This window comes from Cucumis melo, chromosome 1 (genome assembly GCF_025177605.1).
Source record: "Cucumis melo cultivar AY chromosome 1, USDA_Cmelo_AY_1.0, whole genome shotgun sequence".
NCBI lineage: Eukaryota > Viridiplantae > Streptophyta > Magnoliopsida > Cucurbitales > Cucurbitaceae > Cucumis > Cucumis melo.
In genome coordinates, this window is record NC_066857.1 from 15,526,894 (window position 1) to 15,548,103 (window position 21,210).

At 32.9% G+C, this 21,210-nt stretch overlaps 1 protein-coding gene across 1 annotated transcript; it reads right to left on the reverse strand.

The window, feature by feature from the left end:
• Positions 1-16,323: 16,323 nt before the first annotated feature.
• LOC103490235 (cytokinin riboside 5'-monophosphate phosphoribohydrolase LOG5-like) lies at positions 16,324-18,943 on the reverse strand. Its single transcript, XM_008449661.3, has 7 exons — positions 18,620-18,943; positions 18,442-18,539; positions 18,291-18,321; positions 17,885-17,984; positions 17,714-17,784; positions 17,473-17,616; positions 16,324-16,806 (listed from the first exon to the last, which is right to left on the reverse strand). The coding sequence occupies exons 1-7, from the start codon at positions 18,737-18,739 to the stop codon at positions 16,705-16,707; spliced, it is 666 nt and encodes a 221-aa protein (XP_008447883.1). The 5' UTR covers positions 18,740-18,943; the 3' UTR covers positions 16,324-16,704.
• Between the last annotated feature and the right edge of the window lie 2,267 nt (positions 18,944-21,210).

The window sequence follows — 21,210 nt, forward strand, 5'->3', positions numbered from 1 at the left end:
GAGTATCAACAAAAGTCTACTAAGTATGTATCTACTAATAGGATTTTGCCATCTTTAATTTTGAAAATAATGGTTGATTTTCCTGATGAGAGGAATAGGAGGAACATAGGAGTTCCAAATTTCAAAGGGCAGAAAAAAAAGAGATCATTTTCATCAAGTCTGAGTCTCTTCAATCTTCTTTTTGAATCAGTCTTTTGAAATTTTGGTCTTTGCTTGATTATATTCTAACTCTTGGAGGAATGTCTATTATTTTCTCTCCTTGGAAAAATAAGCCTTTCTCATATCTTTATTTTATGGTTGAACTGAATAGTTCATTAATGTTGCTTGTTTTGTCTTTTTATGGTGTCTAAATCTTTTGACCAAAAATTCTCTATCATAATGGTAAACATGAGTTAACTCAACTAATATAAAAGTTAATTTACTGTTATACTTTTGACTTCCAAAAAGATCCTAAAACATATTGGGGAGATTCCATGCAACACACATACATATGAAACCCAATTTGAGTCATCAGCAAATATGAGCAGCTCATTACTTAATTAACAATGATTTGTTTATGTTAAACTACAATGTTTAAGCGTATAATTATGTTAATAAAACCATATTTAAGTGGTAAAGCTCAAGCCTAATCTGATAGGCATAAGAGTTTCTGATATATGTGAAGGAATTTTCTTCCCTTTTACACTATAAATGGTTTTATTGACTAAGAAGAAGAAAAAAAGGTCTAAATACCTGTTCATAGTTAGTGGAGTTGAACTTAGTCGATGTCGATCTTGATTTGAGGTAGCGAACGTCAATCAACGAAGCACACCTCAGTTGTTTGTTGGGCTTTTATGGACTTGGGCCTAGACTGGTCCATGGACCATACCATAACTCAATCACATGAATTTGGTCGTATTTAATTTTGGGCTAAATTAAACTTATTTTTTGCTTAATTGAATTGAATAAAATAATGATGCAAATCGTCACGATAAAGTCATGCCACATGAATTGTCTAATTTCTCTTTAAATTTAATTTATACATGCTATGGTTCCAAAATTTCTTATTCAATAAATGCCCTTTTCGAATATTTATGGTGTGTGAATCTTGAAAAATAAATTTAAAATCCATATACGAGCATTTTCTTTTTTGCACAATTTGACATATCAAATTAATCAAACTATGAATTTAGTACATGAGTTTGATTTAAAAAATGAAAGTTAGAATATGATCGATCCTTAATTTGAGAAAAGTCTAAAGTTTTATCCACTTATTTTGATTCATGGATAAAAATTTAAATTTGATAATGATTTTTTTATCTAAAATTTGAAACCATATTTTAATTTGAGATAAGGATTTTAATTTTGGGATAAAATAGCCAGATTTAATTTTTGAGATAAATACAAGATGCAGGTAAAATCTAAATTTTGAAATATTTAAATATGCTTAATTATCTCAAAAGTAGACTTCAAGATTTTATTTTATTTTATTTTATTTTAAAATATGTTTAAATATTTGAAAAGTGAAATCCGACATTTTATTCCAAAATAAAAAGAATTTTGATTTTATTTTATTATTTGAAAATTTTAAAATAATTTCAAATACAAGCCTTATAAATAGACTCATACCTTAATTATTCTTTCCTCATCAAGCAGAACAAAGGTATGAGAAAAAAAAAACTTCTCTTCTTCCTTTTTTTCTTTTCTAATAATTTTTTTAACTCTCTGTCTTTTTTTTGTAGAAATTAAAGTTGTCGTGCCTCTTTTTACTTCCAAACGCGTCTTCAAAAGGTTATGATTTTTTTATTATTCTTTTTTTTTTTTTGCAATCATTTGGAAAGGTGACTCCACCATCAGCGATCCAACTTCTATTGGGGGACGATCGAGCTTTTGTTGTCAGATCCATTATCCTGGTAGGGACGATCGGGCACTTTCATCATTTGAAAAGGTGACAATGCCGTTAACGATTCAACTTCTATTAGGGGACAATCAGACTTTTTTGCCGTCAGATCCACCGCCTTGGTAGGGACGATCGGGCACCTTCGTTGTTTAGAGAGGTGACAATGTCGTCAGCGATCCAACTTCTATTGGGGGACGATCGAGCTTTTACCTTCAGATTCACTGTCCTGGTAGGTACCATCGAGCACCTTCATCGTTTGGAGAGGTGACAATGTCGTCAGCGATCCAACTTCTATTGGGTGACGATCGGGCTTTTGCGTCAGATCCATCGTTCTGGTAGGAGCAATCGGGCACCTTCGTCGTTTGGAGAGGTGGCTTTGCCGTCAACGATCCAACTTCTACTGGGGGACGATTGGACTTTTGCCGTTAGATCCACCGTCCTGGTAGGAGCTATCGAACACCTTCGCTGTTTGAAAGGTGACTCAACTGTCAACGATCCAACTTTTACTAAGGGACGATCAGGATTTTTCTGTCAAATCCACTGTCCTGGCAGGAGTGATCAGGCACATTCGTCATTTGGAGAGGTGACAATGTCGTCGGCGATCCAACTTATATTGGGGGACGATCGGGCTTTTGCCGTTAGATCCACCGTCCTGGTAGAAGCGATCGGTCACCTTCGTCGTTTGGAGAGGTGGCCCTGCCGTCAACGATCCAACTTATACTGGGGGACGATCAGGCTTTTACCGTCAGACCCATCGCTCTGGTTGGAGCGATCAGACACCTTCGTCGTTTGAAGAGGTGACTCTGCCATCAGCAATCCAACTTCTACTGAGGGACGATCAGGCTTTTGCCGTTAGATCCACTGCCCTGGTAGGAGTGATCGGACACATTCGTTGTTCTCTCAAGGCTACAACATATTAGAAATGAGATAGAGTTGTTTTTTTTTTCGCATCGACATTTCTTTTAAAGGAGGCAAAGCCGCCTCTACTTCAATGAAGTCTAAAGTATTCAAACTTGCTTGAAAAGGCAATGATGAAGGGTTTTTTTTTCTTGAAGAAGACAAAACTTTTGAATTTAAATATGAGAAAGCGTCGATGAAGCCTTCGAGCTTGAATATGAGGATGCATTGATGAAACCTTCGAACTTGGACATGTAAAAGTAACAATGCAATCCTCGAAGTTGGTGGAGCATTGGTGAAGTCTCCAGTCTTGCATTTGAATGAACCTTTATGAAATTTTTGAACTTGAATTTGAAGTTATGAACAAAGCAAATTCTGAGGAACTTCCAACTTGAAGATGAAGTGTTGAACTTTAGAGAAGTGATGCCCCCTATGAGCATCTAACTTTGCAGCATTTTGCTCCTAGTGTAACACCTCTTTGATTTGTTATATTGCCCCCAACATGACATCTTTAACTTTAAGTTGATATTCTTTGATGAGAATGAAAACCATCAATTGCTAGTGTTATGCTTTATGTGATCATGACACTATTATTTTCCATTCTTCTCAATTTTTTTTTATTGGATTGAACTTAAAGTTTCCCTTAAGTTGTCTACTTTATGTGATCATGCCTCTTTCTTCCTTTTCTTTTAGTAGGTTCCTTTTGACATCAAAATTCCATTCTTCTTGGACTAGACTAGTTTTCTCTCTTTTTTGATTTCGGCAACATAACAACAAGACAAATCGGCATCGAGATTGAGACCAGCACCTTGGCCTTGGATAGGGTTCCAAACCTGCCTGTGCTTCTTCAAATATCCCATAAGGTCAGACTAACAAGCGAAAAAGGGTACCCTTTATAATATAGGGATCAAGTCATAACATAGTTCAATTTTTTTTTTTTTGTCGTTTACCTTTTAAGCTCTTATGGGCTAGGAGCACCATGCAGTTTAGGCTCTTGCAATAAGGAGCTTTGCATGCTTAGTAGCTCATATTTTCATCAAGGATTTGTTCACCTTCTTTATTCGTAGAATTGGTGAATATAATAAGTCTTGGCTTCACTGTCAAGGAGCCTTCTGTACTTGTGTCAACAGATAGCTTTCTCTTCATGCGTGATGGGACACGATTGTGGATCTTACCGTCATCATTGTTTTCTTCAAGAAATAGTTTTGCCTTCAAAGTTTTCATCTCTCTTTGTTGTTGATCGTTTGTCATCTTTAGACGATCAAAAGCAGATGTTGAAGGTCGATCTTTCTTCGATGTGGAGATACTTAGCCTTTTAAAAGCTGAAGTTCGAGTGGAAGTAAACATTGGACATTGGTTTTTTTCTCTTTTCGTGACCATACTCAATCTTTGAAAAACTGAAGATCGAGTAATTAAAGACTTGATACGATCAAAGACAAAAGTCATTTGCTTAATTTCATTTGAATTGTCGACTTCTTTAGAATACACATAGTTGTTGTCGACTTCTACTACGCTGACAGCACGACATGCAGTGACTTCTAATATTTCTTTTGGATGATCCTCAAGGAAGCTTCTTAGGAGGAATTCTGCCAAAGTTATCAACCGTCGAGGTCAGAGGAAGTCCTCGTCTTTTCCTTTGATAGGCCTCATCTTCAACATCTTCTTGTTTTTTTTCCCCTTATTTTTATGAGAGATGCTTCCTTTTGAATGCTTTTGATGGAAGTGCGACTTTGTTTGAATGGAATTTATTTGTCTCCCTTTTTGACGAGCCACAACTATCCATTCTTTGTCATCATCCTCAATAGGCTCTTCTTCGTCGTCATGATCTTTTGTTGGAATCAAACAAGTATAGGTTCCAAAGTCCCAAATTGAATCAAACTTTCCCTTTGATCATAAAGCAACATTGATGGCAAAACACTTGAAGTCATCTTGACTGCAACATGATTCGTTTGAGCTACTTTATCAATATCTAGCTCAATCTTATTTTCACGAGCCAACTTTAGAATTAGCTCCTTCAATACGAAGCACTTTTCAACAGAATGACTAATGACCTGATGATACTTGTAGTAGTTAGGATCATCTACTTTTCTCGCTTGCTCTGGTCGTTTACATTTTGGAAACTGAATAAGTTGTTTCTCTATCAATTGCTCTAACATGTCTGCAACATCAGAGTCAGGAAAGGGATAAACTTTTTTCTGTCTTTCTCTAAGAGTTGGGCGTTGCTTTTCATCGTCATCATGATTTCTTTCATGTTTTGTTTCTTTTCTTTTAGAGAAAGATTTCAATGGAATCTCTTGAACAACCATAGATTCGTTTAGGACATTATTTGTAATATTTTTAGTGTCATTGATTTCATTATTGTCACTCATCGTTCTTTGAACTAAGAAATTTTTTGCTCCTCTTTTGGCGATACTCAGCTTCATATCATGGGTGCGAGTTGCCAATTCTTCAAACGTGCGAGGTTTTATTCCCTGTAAAATATAGAGAAGTTCCCAGTGCATACCTTGGGTGCACATCTCCACTACAGACAGTTCTATGAGCTTGTCTTTGCAATCGAGGCTTAAAGCTCTCCATCGATTTATGTAGTCACAATGGCTAACTCTCCCTTCTGCTTTTTGGTGTTCGTCATCTCCATCATGCTGACGACACGCCTAGTGCTATAGAAGCGGTTCAGAAACTTTATTTCCAGCTGTTCCTAGCTGTTAATTACTTCCGACTCTAGATCAGTATACCACTCGAAAGCATTTTCTTTTAAGCTTCGAACGAACTACCTGACTAGTTGGTCTCCTCTTGATCCTGCGTTTTCGCATGTTTCAACAAAGTGAGCAATTTATTGCTTTGGACTGCCCTTTTCGTCAAATTGTTGGAACTTTGTAGGTTGATACCCAACAGACATTCGTAATTCATTGATTCTCTTGATGTATGACTTGGAGTATATGAAAGCAGTTTGTTACGGTCCTTCATACTGAGCTCTTATGGAACTTGTGATCATATCTTGCAGTTGTTGGACTGACAAAGAGGCGATACAAATGGACTGTTGCATCTGATTTCCTTGCAACACAACTTTTCCTTTATCGTCAGTTTTGACAAGAGGAGTTTTGCTTGACTCAGCAGTTTCACGAGTCTGCATCTGGTCTCTCAAAGCTATTATTTTGTGGTCTCATTCCTCCACAACCTTCATTAAGAGGTTAATTTTTCTCTCTATCTCTGCCATGACAGCCTCGACCATTATATTAGCCATCATGACAGACATCACGTCAAGGTGTGCTTCCTTCTTTGGCTTGTTAGAGGCAGAAGCAGAATTTTCATACAAAGGATTTTCCTTGATGACAATCCCAACTTTAGGAGACTTCATCAATTGTTTAAGAATGCTCTACGCGATGTCAGAACCTTGATCCTACTCCTAAGCGATTCCCTTAGAACAACTGCGGATGATGGGTCCTGTATAAGCATCGCTTGTAGTAGAAGATTTGGATGCAACATTCTTTGATGCCATTGATTTTCTTGTAGATTTGGATGACGAGAGAGATGAGAGGTAGAGATGTCCCACTGGACGTGCCAATTTGTTCACACGAGATTTTTTGAGAAATTTGGTTCGTGGAGTTGAACTTGTGTGTGATGTTGTGCTTATGTTGATTTGATGCGATACGGTTCGATCTCTAGAATTTGATTCTTTGATTCTCTCTTGATTAGATGCTTATGCTTGATTTTAGGAAGCGAAGTACGTGATGTTCTTGAAGTTTGAGTCTTAGAAGAAGCAGTTGGAGTCTTAGATGAAGCAGTTGAAGTCTTAGAAGAAGCAGTTGGAGTCTTAGAAGAAAGCTTGCATCTTCAAAGGAGTTGAAGTGTCTTCTATCTCTTGGGAGAATTCTCTCTAGATCTTCTAAGAGTCAAAAAATTTCCAACCTCCACAAATGAAGAGAACTCCTCTTATTTATAGAGTTCCCTTTGTGGGCTTTTATGGGCTTGGACTTGGACTAGTCCATTAACCATACACATGAGCTCAATCACATGGATTTGAGTCATATTTAATTTTGGACTAAATTAAGCTTATTTTTGGACTTGATTGAATTTTAGCCCAAGTAAATAATATTTAATTGAATCAAAATAATTAATTTGATCCAATTGTCATAATAAAGATATGTGATATCATTAGAATAGTCCAATTTATCTTTAAATTTAATTTGGGACAAATGTCAACTTTTAGTTAATCCAAAATACAATTATTTTAGTAAATAACGTGACAATTTGTAATTGGTTCCAAAATTTCTTATTCAAATTATTTTAAATTGAGGATGAATTATATGTCAATTTGGTATAATAGAAGGCTGCTACTTAAACAAAAGAAGTTAAAAAATTATTGAATTAATTTTGTTGTTACCGAAATGGAGAAGAAGAAGAAAGCAACGGGTTGTAGTCCAATCAAATCAATTAGACCAAGTCTTCAAGAGAAAATGACCTCAAATTAGGAAAAAAAAGGGGAAAAAACAATAGAATAGCAAAGGAAGATTTTCAGAAATAATGCACATGAGATTTGACAATAATAATAATAAAAAAACACTAGTATGCTTCTTAAAAAGTCGTCCAAATACTTTTTTGAAATTTAGTTAAAAAATTCATTTTATTGTTTTTGGGTTTTTTCACTACATCTTATCGTATTATCATCGAGATTTGGTAACTTCTTTTATATAATCTTTTCAAATTGTATACTTAATCTTATGTCTCCAATTTTTTCTTCAAACTTAGTTATCTTTACTAAATATTGTAACAAATTATAACATAAGTTTTTAAATATCTAGAAAATTTATGTTTTTGCACAATTACTTGAATTTTCAATTTTTCAAGTATTTTGCGAATATCAAAATAGATTTTTCAAATTAATTCAACATTTTTAAAGTTTAGAAAAAAAAACAAATTTCGTAAAAAATTAGATTAGATTTGAAATATATATAGAATTTTTGTGTTAATTTTGTTCGAAATTTCATCGAACAAATCAAACATATCGAATGTATGATTATTATTTTATAATATTATAAAATTTATAATATATTACATAAACATAAGCTTAAAAAAATTGATCTAAGTTTACAACCTAACATGCTATATTTCTAAATTTTTTTTTATCTTTATTTAATACAATGCTATGCATTTTAAAATGACATATTTTTTTCATAATTCACGACGTTTGAGTCACAAAATTTGAAAACAACTTTTATAAACCTAATTTGGATTATCAATTAATTATATATTAGTTGAATTAAATCTAAATTTGAGAAATTAAATATATATCCTTAAAAATTAACTTTTATATAACTATGAAAACATGATGTGTTATTTCCAGTAATTACCCAAGATAACCCATCATATTAATTTTTTACAAAAAGAAAGTTCAAACAAAAAAGAAGAAGAAGAAGAAGATGATAATAATAATAATAATAATAATAATAATAATAATAATAATAATAATAATAATAATAATGGAAAACAAACAAATAAAGAAAAAATGAATGATTATTTGACTTGGAAGTCTTTTTGTAATAATACAACAAGGAGTCTTTCTCATCAATCAAAGTAAACGATAGGGTTCACTTTTGCATTTTTGCTTGGCCTTTTATTTATGGGGGAATTGCTTTTTGTACCCTAATTATTATTTCATTCTTAAATTCCCAAATATTGGTATCAATTTTCATTTTAATCTCCATTTTTACAAAATTATTAATCACTTTCTAATTTAAATTTATTGTTAAAATCTATTCATTGATTTAAAAAAATTGTAAAATAATTTTTACTCTCTTACAAATTTAATAAAGTTAGAAATAGTTGTAAATATAGCAATTAGATTCACAATAATAGCAAATACAACAACATTTTAAAAAATTTATAAATATAACAAAATTTGTTGATAGAAGTCTATCACTCGTAAATCATGTTGTCAATATTGATCTATCATGAATATATCATAAGAGTTTATTAGCAATAAAAGTCTATTATGATAGACTTTGCTATATTTACATTTTCTTTTTTAATATTGCTATAATCTTAATTATAATTTTTGAAATTGTTATCCTATGTAAATTATACAATGGTATCTATATAAAAATGAACAACCTACTCTTCAAAATTCACAATCTTGTTTCCAATTTGAGTTGGGCCAGCCCAACTGCTTAAGGCCTTTTGGAATGAATTATTTTGGGTAACAGTTTAGAGGAGTAAATTTAATAGCAAATTTTTGAAAAATAGCTAAATGACTCATAATTAAATGCAAAACAAATCAACATTTTCTTAATAGTTTGATGAAATAAATTACACAAAGTAACAAAATCTTAAAAATAAGATGAAACCGAAAAAAAAAAAACCAAAGGATGTACATTATTATACAACGAATATTTCTAAATATATACAAATAAATTAAAATATTTATAAATATAGTAAAATATTATCATATATCTTGTAACGACCCAACTCCTTATACTGAATCGAAGTCATTACTAAATATAGAACAAGTGGTTTAAGTCATAAAATTTAGTAAAACGCATAAGGTTTGGGAAATTTTATTTATGAGAATCCAAACAAGGTAGTTATGCAAAAAATGAAATGCGTTCTAAAGTCCTACTCGGGCCCTATCTACATAAAAGATGGTAAATAATGAAGAATACTCAAACTCAGGTACTAAAATCAAAAACAAGAATAAGCGGAAGCAGGAGTCCCTATGGCTCGCCACGGTCACTTCGGGTCGCTCGCCAGCTTGCCTTTGCCCTTGCCTCGTCCTCTACCTGAAAATATGACATGAAGAGAGTGAGTATAAAATACTCAGTAAGGGACCCACTACTTGTCCCACTAGGTGCCTGTTAACTTCCTGTCAGAGTCCTGTAACTGGTACCCAATCTCTGGCACGTTCCCGAACACGTGCAACATGCGCTCTCGTAGGAACGTAACTCTGGTCTTCGGTGCCCCGGGGGACACCTAGGACAATCGGGATGCGAGGACCCCGTCGAGTCACTCGAGTCATATCTATATCCATGCTAGACTGGTGTCCCGTCGGACCGCACAGTCCTAAATAGGTGGTGATCCCGAAGGACACCCATGCAGGTACGACTCTAACAGGTTAAGCTAACAGGTACCCTAATCGCAGTATACATACACATGGCGTCATCATATAACATAACAGATAAATCATAATTACACTCTCCATCTCGACACCCGTCGTACAGCCATAACAGTTCTCGTCGTCACAACAACATGCTATAATATAACCATATCATCATTTGCATCATACTATCATTGATTTCATGCATCGTACAGTCTAGTCCTCAACATGCACATTTGAAGGTATACGTGACCTCATAATTCTAAACATGGAGCTAGTAGTAGAATCTCTTACTTGGAGATTTGGTTGTCGAGTCCTAAAAGTAAGAGAAGGTGTGCTTCCCAAGCAACAGGGCCCTAAATGGTTAAAGACAACAATTAAACCTAACCTTCAAGGAACAGAGATCCAAGAGTCGTTTGAAGCAACTTACCCCAAAATCAAGGTTGCGCTAACTCCCTTTAAGTCGAGGGAGAATCCCACGCTGCAGCAGTTACTTGGTCCAAGACGTTCCTTAAGGAAAATAATCTAATTTAATTCCGAATTAATTTATTTAGTGCCCAAACCATTGAATCTTACTGGGTAATGCCAAAATAATTAATATAATTACCAAAATTGGATGGGAAGAGCCAAATTAGGCTTGGCGGCTCGGCTGGAAAAAGGGCAGAGACCGGCTCGGCTTGGAGGTTGAAGATCGGCTCGGCTCGCGGCGCAGACAGGCGCGGCTCGGCTTGGTACAGCGGCTACGCACGTACGGCTCGCACGCGGGCGCTGCTCGGCTCGCGGGTGCACGCGGCTTGGGTTCCAGGTCGGAGGCACGCGACGCGGGCCGGGCCTCGGGTTACGGAGCAGGCTTCGGCCAGGTCGGGTCCTCACGCGACGAGGCGCTGGTTTTCGGATCCGGGTGGCGCGACGGCTGCGGGTGGTCCGGCTACACCACAGCTTCGCTCGGCGACGGCTACAGACGGACGCTGGGCTGCGCTGCGTCGGATCGAAGCGGCGCGACGCGGCTGACTGACGGATCGGCTGCGGATCGCGAAGGGTGACGCGGCTAAGCTTCGGGCGACGGCTGCGAGAGACGGCTGCTCCGACGGACGCTCGGCGTGCGCGGATCGGCTTGGACGATTCTTCCGACGAGGCTGGAAGCTCGGCGACGGCTCGGTTTTGACTGCAGACTCGGCTGCGCTGCTGAACAGAGAGGGGAAGGCTTGGCGGCTCGGGTTCGCGGCGGCGGTGTGCGGCGGCTAGGGTTTGATTAATAATAAAAAAAAAAAATTCTCCCTTTTTCTCTTTTCTTTTCCCCTCTTTCTTTCTTTGATTTTTTTTCTCTTCTTCTTTGCGCACGAGTCCCAAGGCTGCTTTATATAAGAAAATATCCTTCTTTTTCTATTTCCTTTAAATAAATTTGAAAACCAACCACCTCCTATGTCTCCAAATCTCTTGAAATTTTCCTTATTAACCCCAACTAGGTCCCCACATTTCTCCCTTAACCAACCAACTTTAGTTTAATAATAACTTCACCAATTATTTCCAAATAAAAAATACTTATTATCTAAAAAAAATAAAGATTCCAAATCTTATTTGATCGAAATTTCAAAATGATGAGGTTCTTCCAATAAAATTTGAATTTTCCATAACCATACTTAAATATTAATGACAATGAACAAAAAAATCGAATTTGTTGGGGCGTTACATATCTAGATCAAGATATACTACATTCTTCTGTCTACCAATCATAGATAAATATTGAAAGTAGCTTATAAGTATAGATAAGGTAATGTCACACAGTAGTTTGTAAAAAGCCCACAACTGTCTAATCCAATGATTCTCACCTTGAGAATATCGAGCAAGACTTCGTGTTGTTCTCGGAAGATTCAAAAAATTATTGAGAGATTCTATAAAGGTTAGTTTTTGGTCCATTTTTCCTCACCATGTTTAGTTTTGTTTTTCTCTAAATTGTTTTGGTTTTCTCTCAATTTTTTAGTTTTACAAATTGAATTTCATTTGTATGGCGTTCATACACTTCCGTTTTGAGAATTCTATTCCTTCAAGATCAACCATCAAACTTCAAATGAAAAATACACATTTTTTTTAAAAAAAAAATCTTTTACATTCAAACTATCGATTTTTTAGATTTTTTTAGTTTCGATTTCTTAATGAAATCTTGGTCGAGATGAACACCGATTATATTGAACATAATTTTTACAAAACTTATATAGGTAGTAATGTTTCCCAAATCTTATATACAATCTTTTCTAATTTTCTCCATAAATTTCCAAATCTTATACTCAATTCTTATTTTCATAATTATATAAATGTCGAAATGAATTTATCCATTATATTTCCAAATGGCTCTAGGGTGATTGCGTAGTTTCTGCAAGTTAAATTTGGAAAAGATTAAATATGATTTGAGAAAGGTATAGGATCTTGATCTTTGTCTGATCGAGAATCCACTAAAAAAGCCAAAAAAAAAAAAAAAGAAGAAGAAGAAGAAAACCTTTTATTTAGAACTCTGTAGTTGATCTTGATCAGAAAGGGTGGAGAAAAACTATTAATTTAACAAGTTTTGAATGGATGCACTTGTTGGGAAGGGTGAAACTAAAAGGAGGATTATTTGACAATTTCTCCGCCATATCCTCAAAAGCTTTCATCCATTGTCAAGTCATACAAATATATTGTATTTCATTTTCACTTAAAAGAGAAAATTTTCCTTCTATACAAATATGTTTTTGGGTTAGTTTGTGAAATTTTTCCTTCAACAGACTTTACGATCCAGACTCAGACTATACATTAATAAAAATCTATCATGTGGTTAGTTACGCTTTGATTGTCTCTTTGATTTCATTTCTATCTCAACACCCATTTGATTACAACCTTTAAACCAAACATCCCCTTGAGAGAACTTGAAAACAAAGCTTAAAAAGAAGAAAAAAAAAAGGAAGAAAATATATGTGTTTTTATGTGGAAACTAGTTGAAAACACAAGAGTCAAAAGGAAGCTCCCAAAGGATTGATTTGAAGTGAGAGAAAGAAAGAGATGAATGGAAATGAGTGTGGAGGTTAGATTGGTCAGTTAGAAGGGAATGGAGGAGACAGACAAGAGGAAGAAGATGAGATTTGTCAGTGTGAGAACCTAGAAAATATTTTATGGTTTGGTGGGGGAATGGAATTGCAATTGCCAGTTTCAGTGCAGTTGAGAGAGAGAGAAATAAAAGAGAGAAGAAAAAGTTTTAATTAATTTTTATTAGACCAGACTGTGAGACTTTGATATATAATTTGAAAATATTTTGGGCAGCTTTGCTTTCCTCTCTCTTTGAATTTGTTTATTTCTTCTGTGAAGTTGAAAGAGTTTTAAAGAAAGGAATTTTTGCATCATTTTCATCACCATTTTTCACTTTGGCCACTGTTTCACCATCATTATCAAATCTCTATTCCTCCTTCCCCCACTTTATTTGTTGAGTGGTTGGTAATAATTGGTTGGGACGAACTTCCCTATTTATCACGCTTTTCATTCCAAAATATCTCTCTTTCAATCTCTATCTTCTCGATTTTAATTGAAGTTTAGTTTGTCATATATTCCCCACACTCAATTTGTAATTCGTCAAATTGTTACAATGGTTTCGTGAAATTGGTGAAATCAATAACCAAAACAAAATGTTGTTAATGAACTAGCTAAGGTTGGGAAACCCTCGTGACTCTTCTTTTGGAACGTAACCCATCCAAAAATTCTACAGAGACAAAATCATGTCATATTTTATGTATCATGAATCACATTTATACAATCCTCCTAGCAGTACACAAATATCACGTGTCTACTATCGATCCTAAGTTCACTTGATTTGATATTGTGCTGCTTTGCCTTACCTTGCCTTGCCACATATATATCTTCAAACCACTATTTGTCTAACCTAAGAACTAATTTTAAAAATGATTGCAGCACAAATGAAACCAAATACCAACGAATCCCAATTAATATAATGACACTAAAATCTCAATTAAAGACACTAAAGAAGAGGGAAAACTGCCATAGTGTCATAAATAGCTTAACATGGAATAAAGAGTAGGAGACCCACCACACACACACACACAAACACACACCCAAGTTGAACAATAAGAGACAGGCCAGAGAGGGGAGGGAAAGAAAAGGTCCCCACAATTAAGGTCACGTTGCCCCAAAAAACGAAGACCCTTCTGCCTGGACATATACTCTGTTAGGTTTTGTTCTCAGCACCATAGAAATAGAACTTTGTTAGGTGTCTTTGCTTTCATGGACCCAAAATGCAAGAGAATAGTGTCACAACAAAAACAACCCCACACTTTCACTTCCCCTTTTCCCCTTTTTTTTCTTCCAAGGGCCGCCCTCGTCATGATTATGCTCATGAGTAATCCCTACCCACATATTTTTAAGGATGTACCTTATCTACCAGATATTATCTTCTTCTACTAATAACCAAAACATTAAAAAAAAAATGAAGAATTAAAAAAAAGACAACAAAACCCAGAAACACAAGAATTTTCGTCAAAGAATTCAAACATGGAGTGCTTTAGATCGTCAAATAAAGAAAATTGAAAAATGTAAAACAATAAAAGAATCAACACAAAGTTTTACGTGAGTCACTAACAGTAACGTCCACAAATAGAAGGAAAACAATTTCATTATTAGAGAAAAATACAAAATAAAGGCATGCATCTCTAGTGTATATATATAGTACACTTATTTAAATCCTAATGTCAAAAGCAAAAAAAAAAAAAAAAAAAAAAACTTAAAGATGACAAATACGTAAATAACTTCTTGTTTGTTCAAAGCATTTTGGATAATATATTCAACACATTCGTCATTGAAAAAGAAGACTATGACTTGCTAGAAAAAAATTTACACAAGTTAATTCTCTCCGAGCATTCTCTCAAAACCATAAAACTCATACGATTTAATCTCTCTCTCTCATACTATGAAGAATTTAACTAGAATTAGTACATCCAAGTTTAGAGTGTTTTTAATTGAAAAACAATCTAAAACAGAAGCTATAAATTTCTCTTATAGTGCACTTAGAGCTCACTACATTTTTTCAACATTTTAGAAGTGAAACACCAAAGCCTCGCTTATGATATTTTACCAAAACCTTACCCAATTTACCTACAAAATTTAAAGCAATTAATGGTTTTTCTTTTCAACCGAACCATTATAATTTTTGTGATGGTAATTGGTATTTTTAATCCATAACCTATGTTCAATATTTTTTTTAACAAACAAGCTACGTTCAAACTGAGTTAATTTTATGAAAAAGAAGCATGGCAAATTGGGGAAATGCGACAAACAAAAGACCCATTTTTTTTTTGTTAATTATGGAAAATTGAAGGAAAAAAAATTAACCCTAATTATGCATTCGTACCTTATTCTTTATTAATTATGGAAAATTGAAGGAAAAGAAAACCCTTTTCAGAAAGCTAAGGGGCAGAGAAAGCAGCCATAAAGCTACAAATATCTCTGTCCCTTTGAAGAAAAAATAAATAGTAAATTGAAAATCTATTGCTTTGGTTAAACTACTACTCTATAATATATATTCATTATCAATCCTCATCTCTCTCAATACCCACAACTTCCACGTTCACCTAACCTAAATCCCCTTCCAAAGTTATCAACCCAATGTTTTAAGAACGAGTAATACTTCAATACAATTATAATACGGTAAATGAAAAAAAAAAAAAAAAAATTATGTCTCAAGTTAGAACTTTGGTCAAAGTTCAAAAAATATGTACTCTTAAAAAAAATAAGTCTTATCAAACTAATCTAAATCATTATTAAGATTTTTCATAAAAATAAAGATTGCAGCTCATCGAAAAAAAAAACCAAAGAGAAAATGACGCTATCCATTGTCCATTACCATTCATTGGTGGAAAAAAAAAAATAGAACAAATTTCCTGGATCACTTCATAACCATTCATATTCAAACGTCATGAAATAACTTTAGAAAACATCATTACTATATAGAAACTAAATTCCAAATTTCTTAGAACCACAACCGTAAATACAATTCAACACATTTTCTAATCCAAAACCACAAGCAGCAAGTACTATCTCATTCCAACATCTAAGTGAGAATACTATATTAAAAGAACACATTTCCAAACCATTCATGCAGATAGAACCAATATAACTCATTTCTCTCCATTCCTTTTCATGTTATTATTCATTCTATACATACAACATTATTTTTTATTTTTTTTTTGAAAAATGATACAATAAATCAAGAAGTGCAAATATCTTCGCTATGTTAACACTTAACCACACACTTATCATCTCCCAAAAGATATGTCATTAAATGCAAAGAACAAAAAATTCAAAGCTATAGATAAGTCAAAGTACATCAACATAAAGCATGAATTTTAATAGCAAAATGAGCCAGGTTGCAATCTTTAAAAAAAATTGTTCTGTGAGACCAAATGACCACCAATATGCAAATGTCTTCCCAAACGTTTGATGGATTGAGGTATTTTGAACGTAGACATTAAAATGTTTAATACAAATCCTCCCTAAACCCTAAATATACAATATTTTTGTACATAGAGACATCAAAATACAAGCTAAGTAAGCCATAAATAAATACGACCAAACTACAAATTATAAGCCAAAAAAAAGAAAAAGTGAGAAAATATATAGAAAAAGAGAGTGGGAGTTTCTTGTTTGGTCTATTTCAAAATTTTCGAGCATACCATATTGGTTAAGGAATGATTGATGTGAGACCCTAAAATCATATCAAAAGCAAAAGAGTATTATATAAACCCTTTTTTTATATATATAACGTCTCATATATATATATATATTTAGAGGGCTGTTTCAGCAGTCTTCATATTTGTATAGCACTGAGCCCCACTTGTGGCTGCTGTTGCTGTTGCCCAACTTCCCACTTTGCCTTTGCTATCACCCCATCATGAACAGGTACATATTCCTAACTCAACCAAGAATAGTGTTATTCTTCATATCCAAACATAACCTATACATTCTATAAAACCATTTTTGTCTCAATACTTAGAATTATCTACAAACGCTTATTGAAAATACTCTTATGTTCTCGAGCTTCAGCACGATCTTTGATTTATATGATGTTCCAAAATATACCATTCTTGTAATCTTCTTTAATTATTAGTTTAGATTTAGAAAGTCATGTCTAACATGTAAGATAAATAATAATAAAAAGAATTATCAAAAACATATTTATTAAAAGTAATTTATTCTAAAAAAATCATTTTGAACTTTTGTAATCCTAAAAAAGTTATTTTGGAAACAAGAATAAGAAAAGAGAAACTAAGATAAGTTACTAAACAATTATTAAAAATCCAAATTCAATTCCCACTATTCATGTCTATGATATCCAAGAAAATGGGATGTTGAGTAATTGTTTTTTCAAACTTTTAAAAGAAAAGTCAACCAAAATGTGCATTGTTTCTCCAAAATTGAACAAAAATCATAGATAAGGGTATGGTAGTTTCATCCATCAAACTAGCTATTCTTTTACTGTTAAACTAACAAACAATTAAACAAAAAAAGAGAGAGAGAGAGAGAGAGAAGAGGATATTGATAAGGGAAAAAAGGGAGAAAGAGAAAATGATATAACCTCAAGCTTCTGAACAAGTTCTTTGGCATTTGGTGCTGAAACGATTATGCTTCTTTGTGATGACTTTATGAACCCATCATCCACAGCTTTGTCAATAAAAGTTAAAAGAGAGTTATAGTAACCATCAACATTCAGCAATCCCACCTAAAAAAAATTAAATATCAATATCTAGTTATTTAAAAAGAACAAATGAGTAGGAATTATTTTTATTGTTATTTTTTGCTTTAGTTTTATTCTTAACTGGCTTATTGTGAATGCCAAGTTGAGCCCAAGTGATAACTTCCAATAACTCTTCTAAAGTTCCATAACCTCCTGAAGAAAGAGTGTTAGATTCATTTATCGAAGATGTATTATGACGGACATTATGGTACAGTAATTGTGCAAGAATAAAATTTTTATCAGAAAAAATGACCTGGGAGGGCTATAAAACAGTCAGAATGGCGGGCCATTTCTGCTTTTCTTTGGTGCATGTCGGCCACTGGCTTAACCTCACCAACTGTTTCACCAGTTAACTGCAATGCAAACCCCTCATTCAAACCTTACAAACTTCAATCCAAATTAACTCATACATTCATCAATAATTCAACCATTGCGGCCTTGTTTGGCAACAAATTTCCTTTCTAGTTTCTTGTTTTTCAAATATACTTGTTTGCTCTCAATATGATTGATATAGTTTTCGCAGTTTAGGAAGCTATACACAAATTTTATGTCAAATTTCAAATGTGAAGTGAAAAGTGAACAATATAAAGTAATAGGTAGAAGTAGTGGGAGGAACCACAAATGTTGGTAGGGATATCGATGAAAGGTAAATAATTTACCTCTTTGCTCATCAAGGTTCTTGGGATTATCCTACAAACCAAACCAACAGTCGTATTATAGAATACTATAAGTTGAAAAATACATGACGCTTAAAAAAGCGCAAAATTAGGGAGAAGCGAAAGTAATTGAAGGGGTCGTTTATAAAATTACCCAATAACTTTTCTTCCACCTTTATGAACAGCTTGAGAAACCAAACCCATAAGCCCAATACTCCCACCACCATAAACAAGGTCCAAACCTCTTGAAACCTTCAAAAGAGAATTGAAAAAATGAACTTTTTTGTAAAAATAAACAAAAATATCAACCAAAAAAAAAAAAAAGAGCTTACAAGTTCTTGAGCTAATTCAATGGCAGCATCTCTATAGCAAATCCTCTTACCAGTACTACTCCCACAAAAAACACAAACCCTCTTGAATCTAGATTTCTCCAAATCTTTTGTTGCTTCCATTTCTTTTGTTCTCTTGAGATTTTCTTTTCTTTCTATTTAGTAAGATATTGTAATGAGAGTGATAGTGTTAAGTTTTATATAAAGGATGAAGGGTTAGGGCAAAGATTATAGTAGTGAATAAGGTGTTAAGGCATTTGGTCTGTAAGTGGGCAAAGGGAATGACAGAGAGTCGGAGAGAGAGAGAAGTAAGAATAAGGAGAAGTAAATAACAATCCCCATGTTCACATGTGTCACACCATGGTTAGAGAAAATACGAGTTTTTTTTTTTTTTTTTTTCTTGAAAGACTACCACTTTTTATAACATAGATTATGTTTTAGGAACAAATGGTTCGGTTGGATTTGGCGGTCAAATTAAATTGGACCAAATTATTGGTTCAAAAAGAATCATTTCTATGCAGTTCGATTTAGTTTTGCTTCAAATTTGATTTTGGTAATTTTAACCTTTTAAAAATAATTCAATTTGGTTGGACTTTAAATTTAGTTTTGTTCTTTGGATTAAAAGCATTTTATTTTTTAATTTATTTTATTTTTTTAATATAAAAATAAATATATAGCAACAGAAGACGATTCAATTTAGTTTCAATTCGGTTTTAAGTTTCATTAAACCAAAACAAATCGAATTTTTTGATTTTGATTGTTTGAATAGCCATCCTTAGATTATGTTCATTCTACGAGAAAAAACATATAGCAATTTATATATCTAGCCATATTTTGAAATTGTGTTAAATTTTGAACTTTTGTAAGTTGATAAGTTTTATTTTCTATCGTAAATTTTATTAATTAAACTCTCAAGTTTAATAAGTAAATCAATGCATCAATTCAAATCATCTATTTTGTTAATTTGAAGAAATCCATCTTATAAGTATGTATTTAAAATTATTAAAATTACTTTAAAATAGGTAGGTAATTACTCAAAATTAATTTATTGTTTAATATTATATTTAAAAAAACATATTCATGTAATCCAAAATTTGTTTAAAATGATGGAAATCAATGTTTAAAAAATAATCTTAAGCATTTTTTTAATCAAATACTACTAAACACACCCTGAAATTAATCTATCTTAACAATCTGTGTCCAAATTGATCACCTATTACAATTTAACTTTAGATAATGTCCAAAGATATATAATCGTAAGAGTAGTGAAGGTAAAACAGACAAATTTCACAAATCTATAAACAATTAATAGTATAATATTGTAGAATTAGGAATTAAATTGATATTATTATTACGATGGTTATTGATGGAACAAAAAGTTAGGGGTAAGAAATGAATAATAAGGTCTCGAAAATCACACCAAGGAGAAGAGAAATGTGTAGGTGGGTCAGTTGAGGTGATAGAGTCATCTTCTTCTTCATCTCTCAGGGGCAGCCATTAATGCAAAGCAATCATAACTATGGTGAGCTTAGACACGTGCAGACCCTTTTACTATTATTATTATTATTATTATTTTTTAATCTGAGAAGAATACTTTTTCTTCTTCTTCTTCTTCAATTAGGGTTTAGGTTTTGGAAGAATGGTCTAATCAATGGGAATTACATGAAAAGATGAAAAGGGAATGAAGAGGAAATGAAAGCTAGCGGCCTATCTTACTCAATTCCTTTCCTTATACATTAACTCTTTTTTATGGGGTTCTGGAATTGGATTATCTTTTATTATTGATTTGATCTTCTTCTTTTTCTTTTTTTCTTTTTTTTTTTTTATAAAAATAATAATCGATATAAATGGTAAAAGTTAATATTACCATTTTGAGTTTTCATAATTTTAAGTTGTTTGGTTGTTTAAATTCTATTTTCCTTTCAATTTTTTTTTTATTTCTTCTTTTATTTTAGTTTCTAAATCTTTCAAAATGTTGGATTTAGTTTATAAACAATTATAGAAGTCTTATTTTAGTCTCTTGTTGTTAAGTTGCGGTTAACTTCTTTTACATTCTAATGATATGGTTATAGCTTTGAAATTTTGATTCATCATATTAATTAAATCGATAAAACTACTCAGAAATTTTACTAATTTACTTTATAAATGTTTTATGCTAATAAATTTGTCAAATAAATCCAAAAACTATTTTGTTTTTTCTTCAAAAACCTCCTCTTTGTAATATTTTTTAAATTAAAATATTAAAGCGAATCACAAAAATATTAACCAGAATAAAAAATGTAAAACATAGCTGACATATTAATATTAGACAAGATGAAACAAACTAAAAAAAATACAAATCATATACAAAATAAACTCTATATTTATACAATGAATCACAAACTCCTCCCAATAAAAGAGAAGAAAGAATTGGGAGGAAGAGAAAAAAAAAAAACTCAATTAAACACAAAATCTCTAATTTTGTGCTTTGAATTTTAAGATTTTTTATTTGAAAAGAAAAAAAAAGCCCTTTGATTTTTGTTTAGAAATTTTCAACCATGATTTATTCACTAACTTTAAAACATGTAGATTCTTGAACTTTCAAATTCATGTCA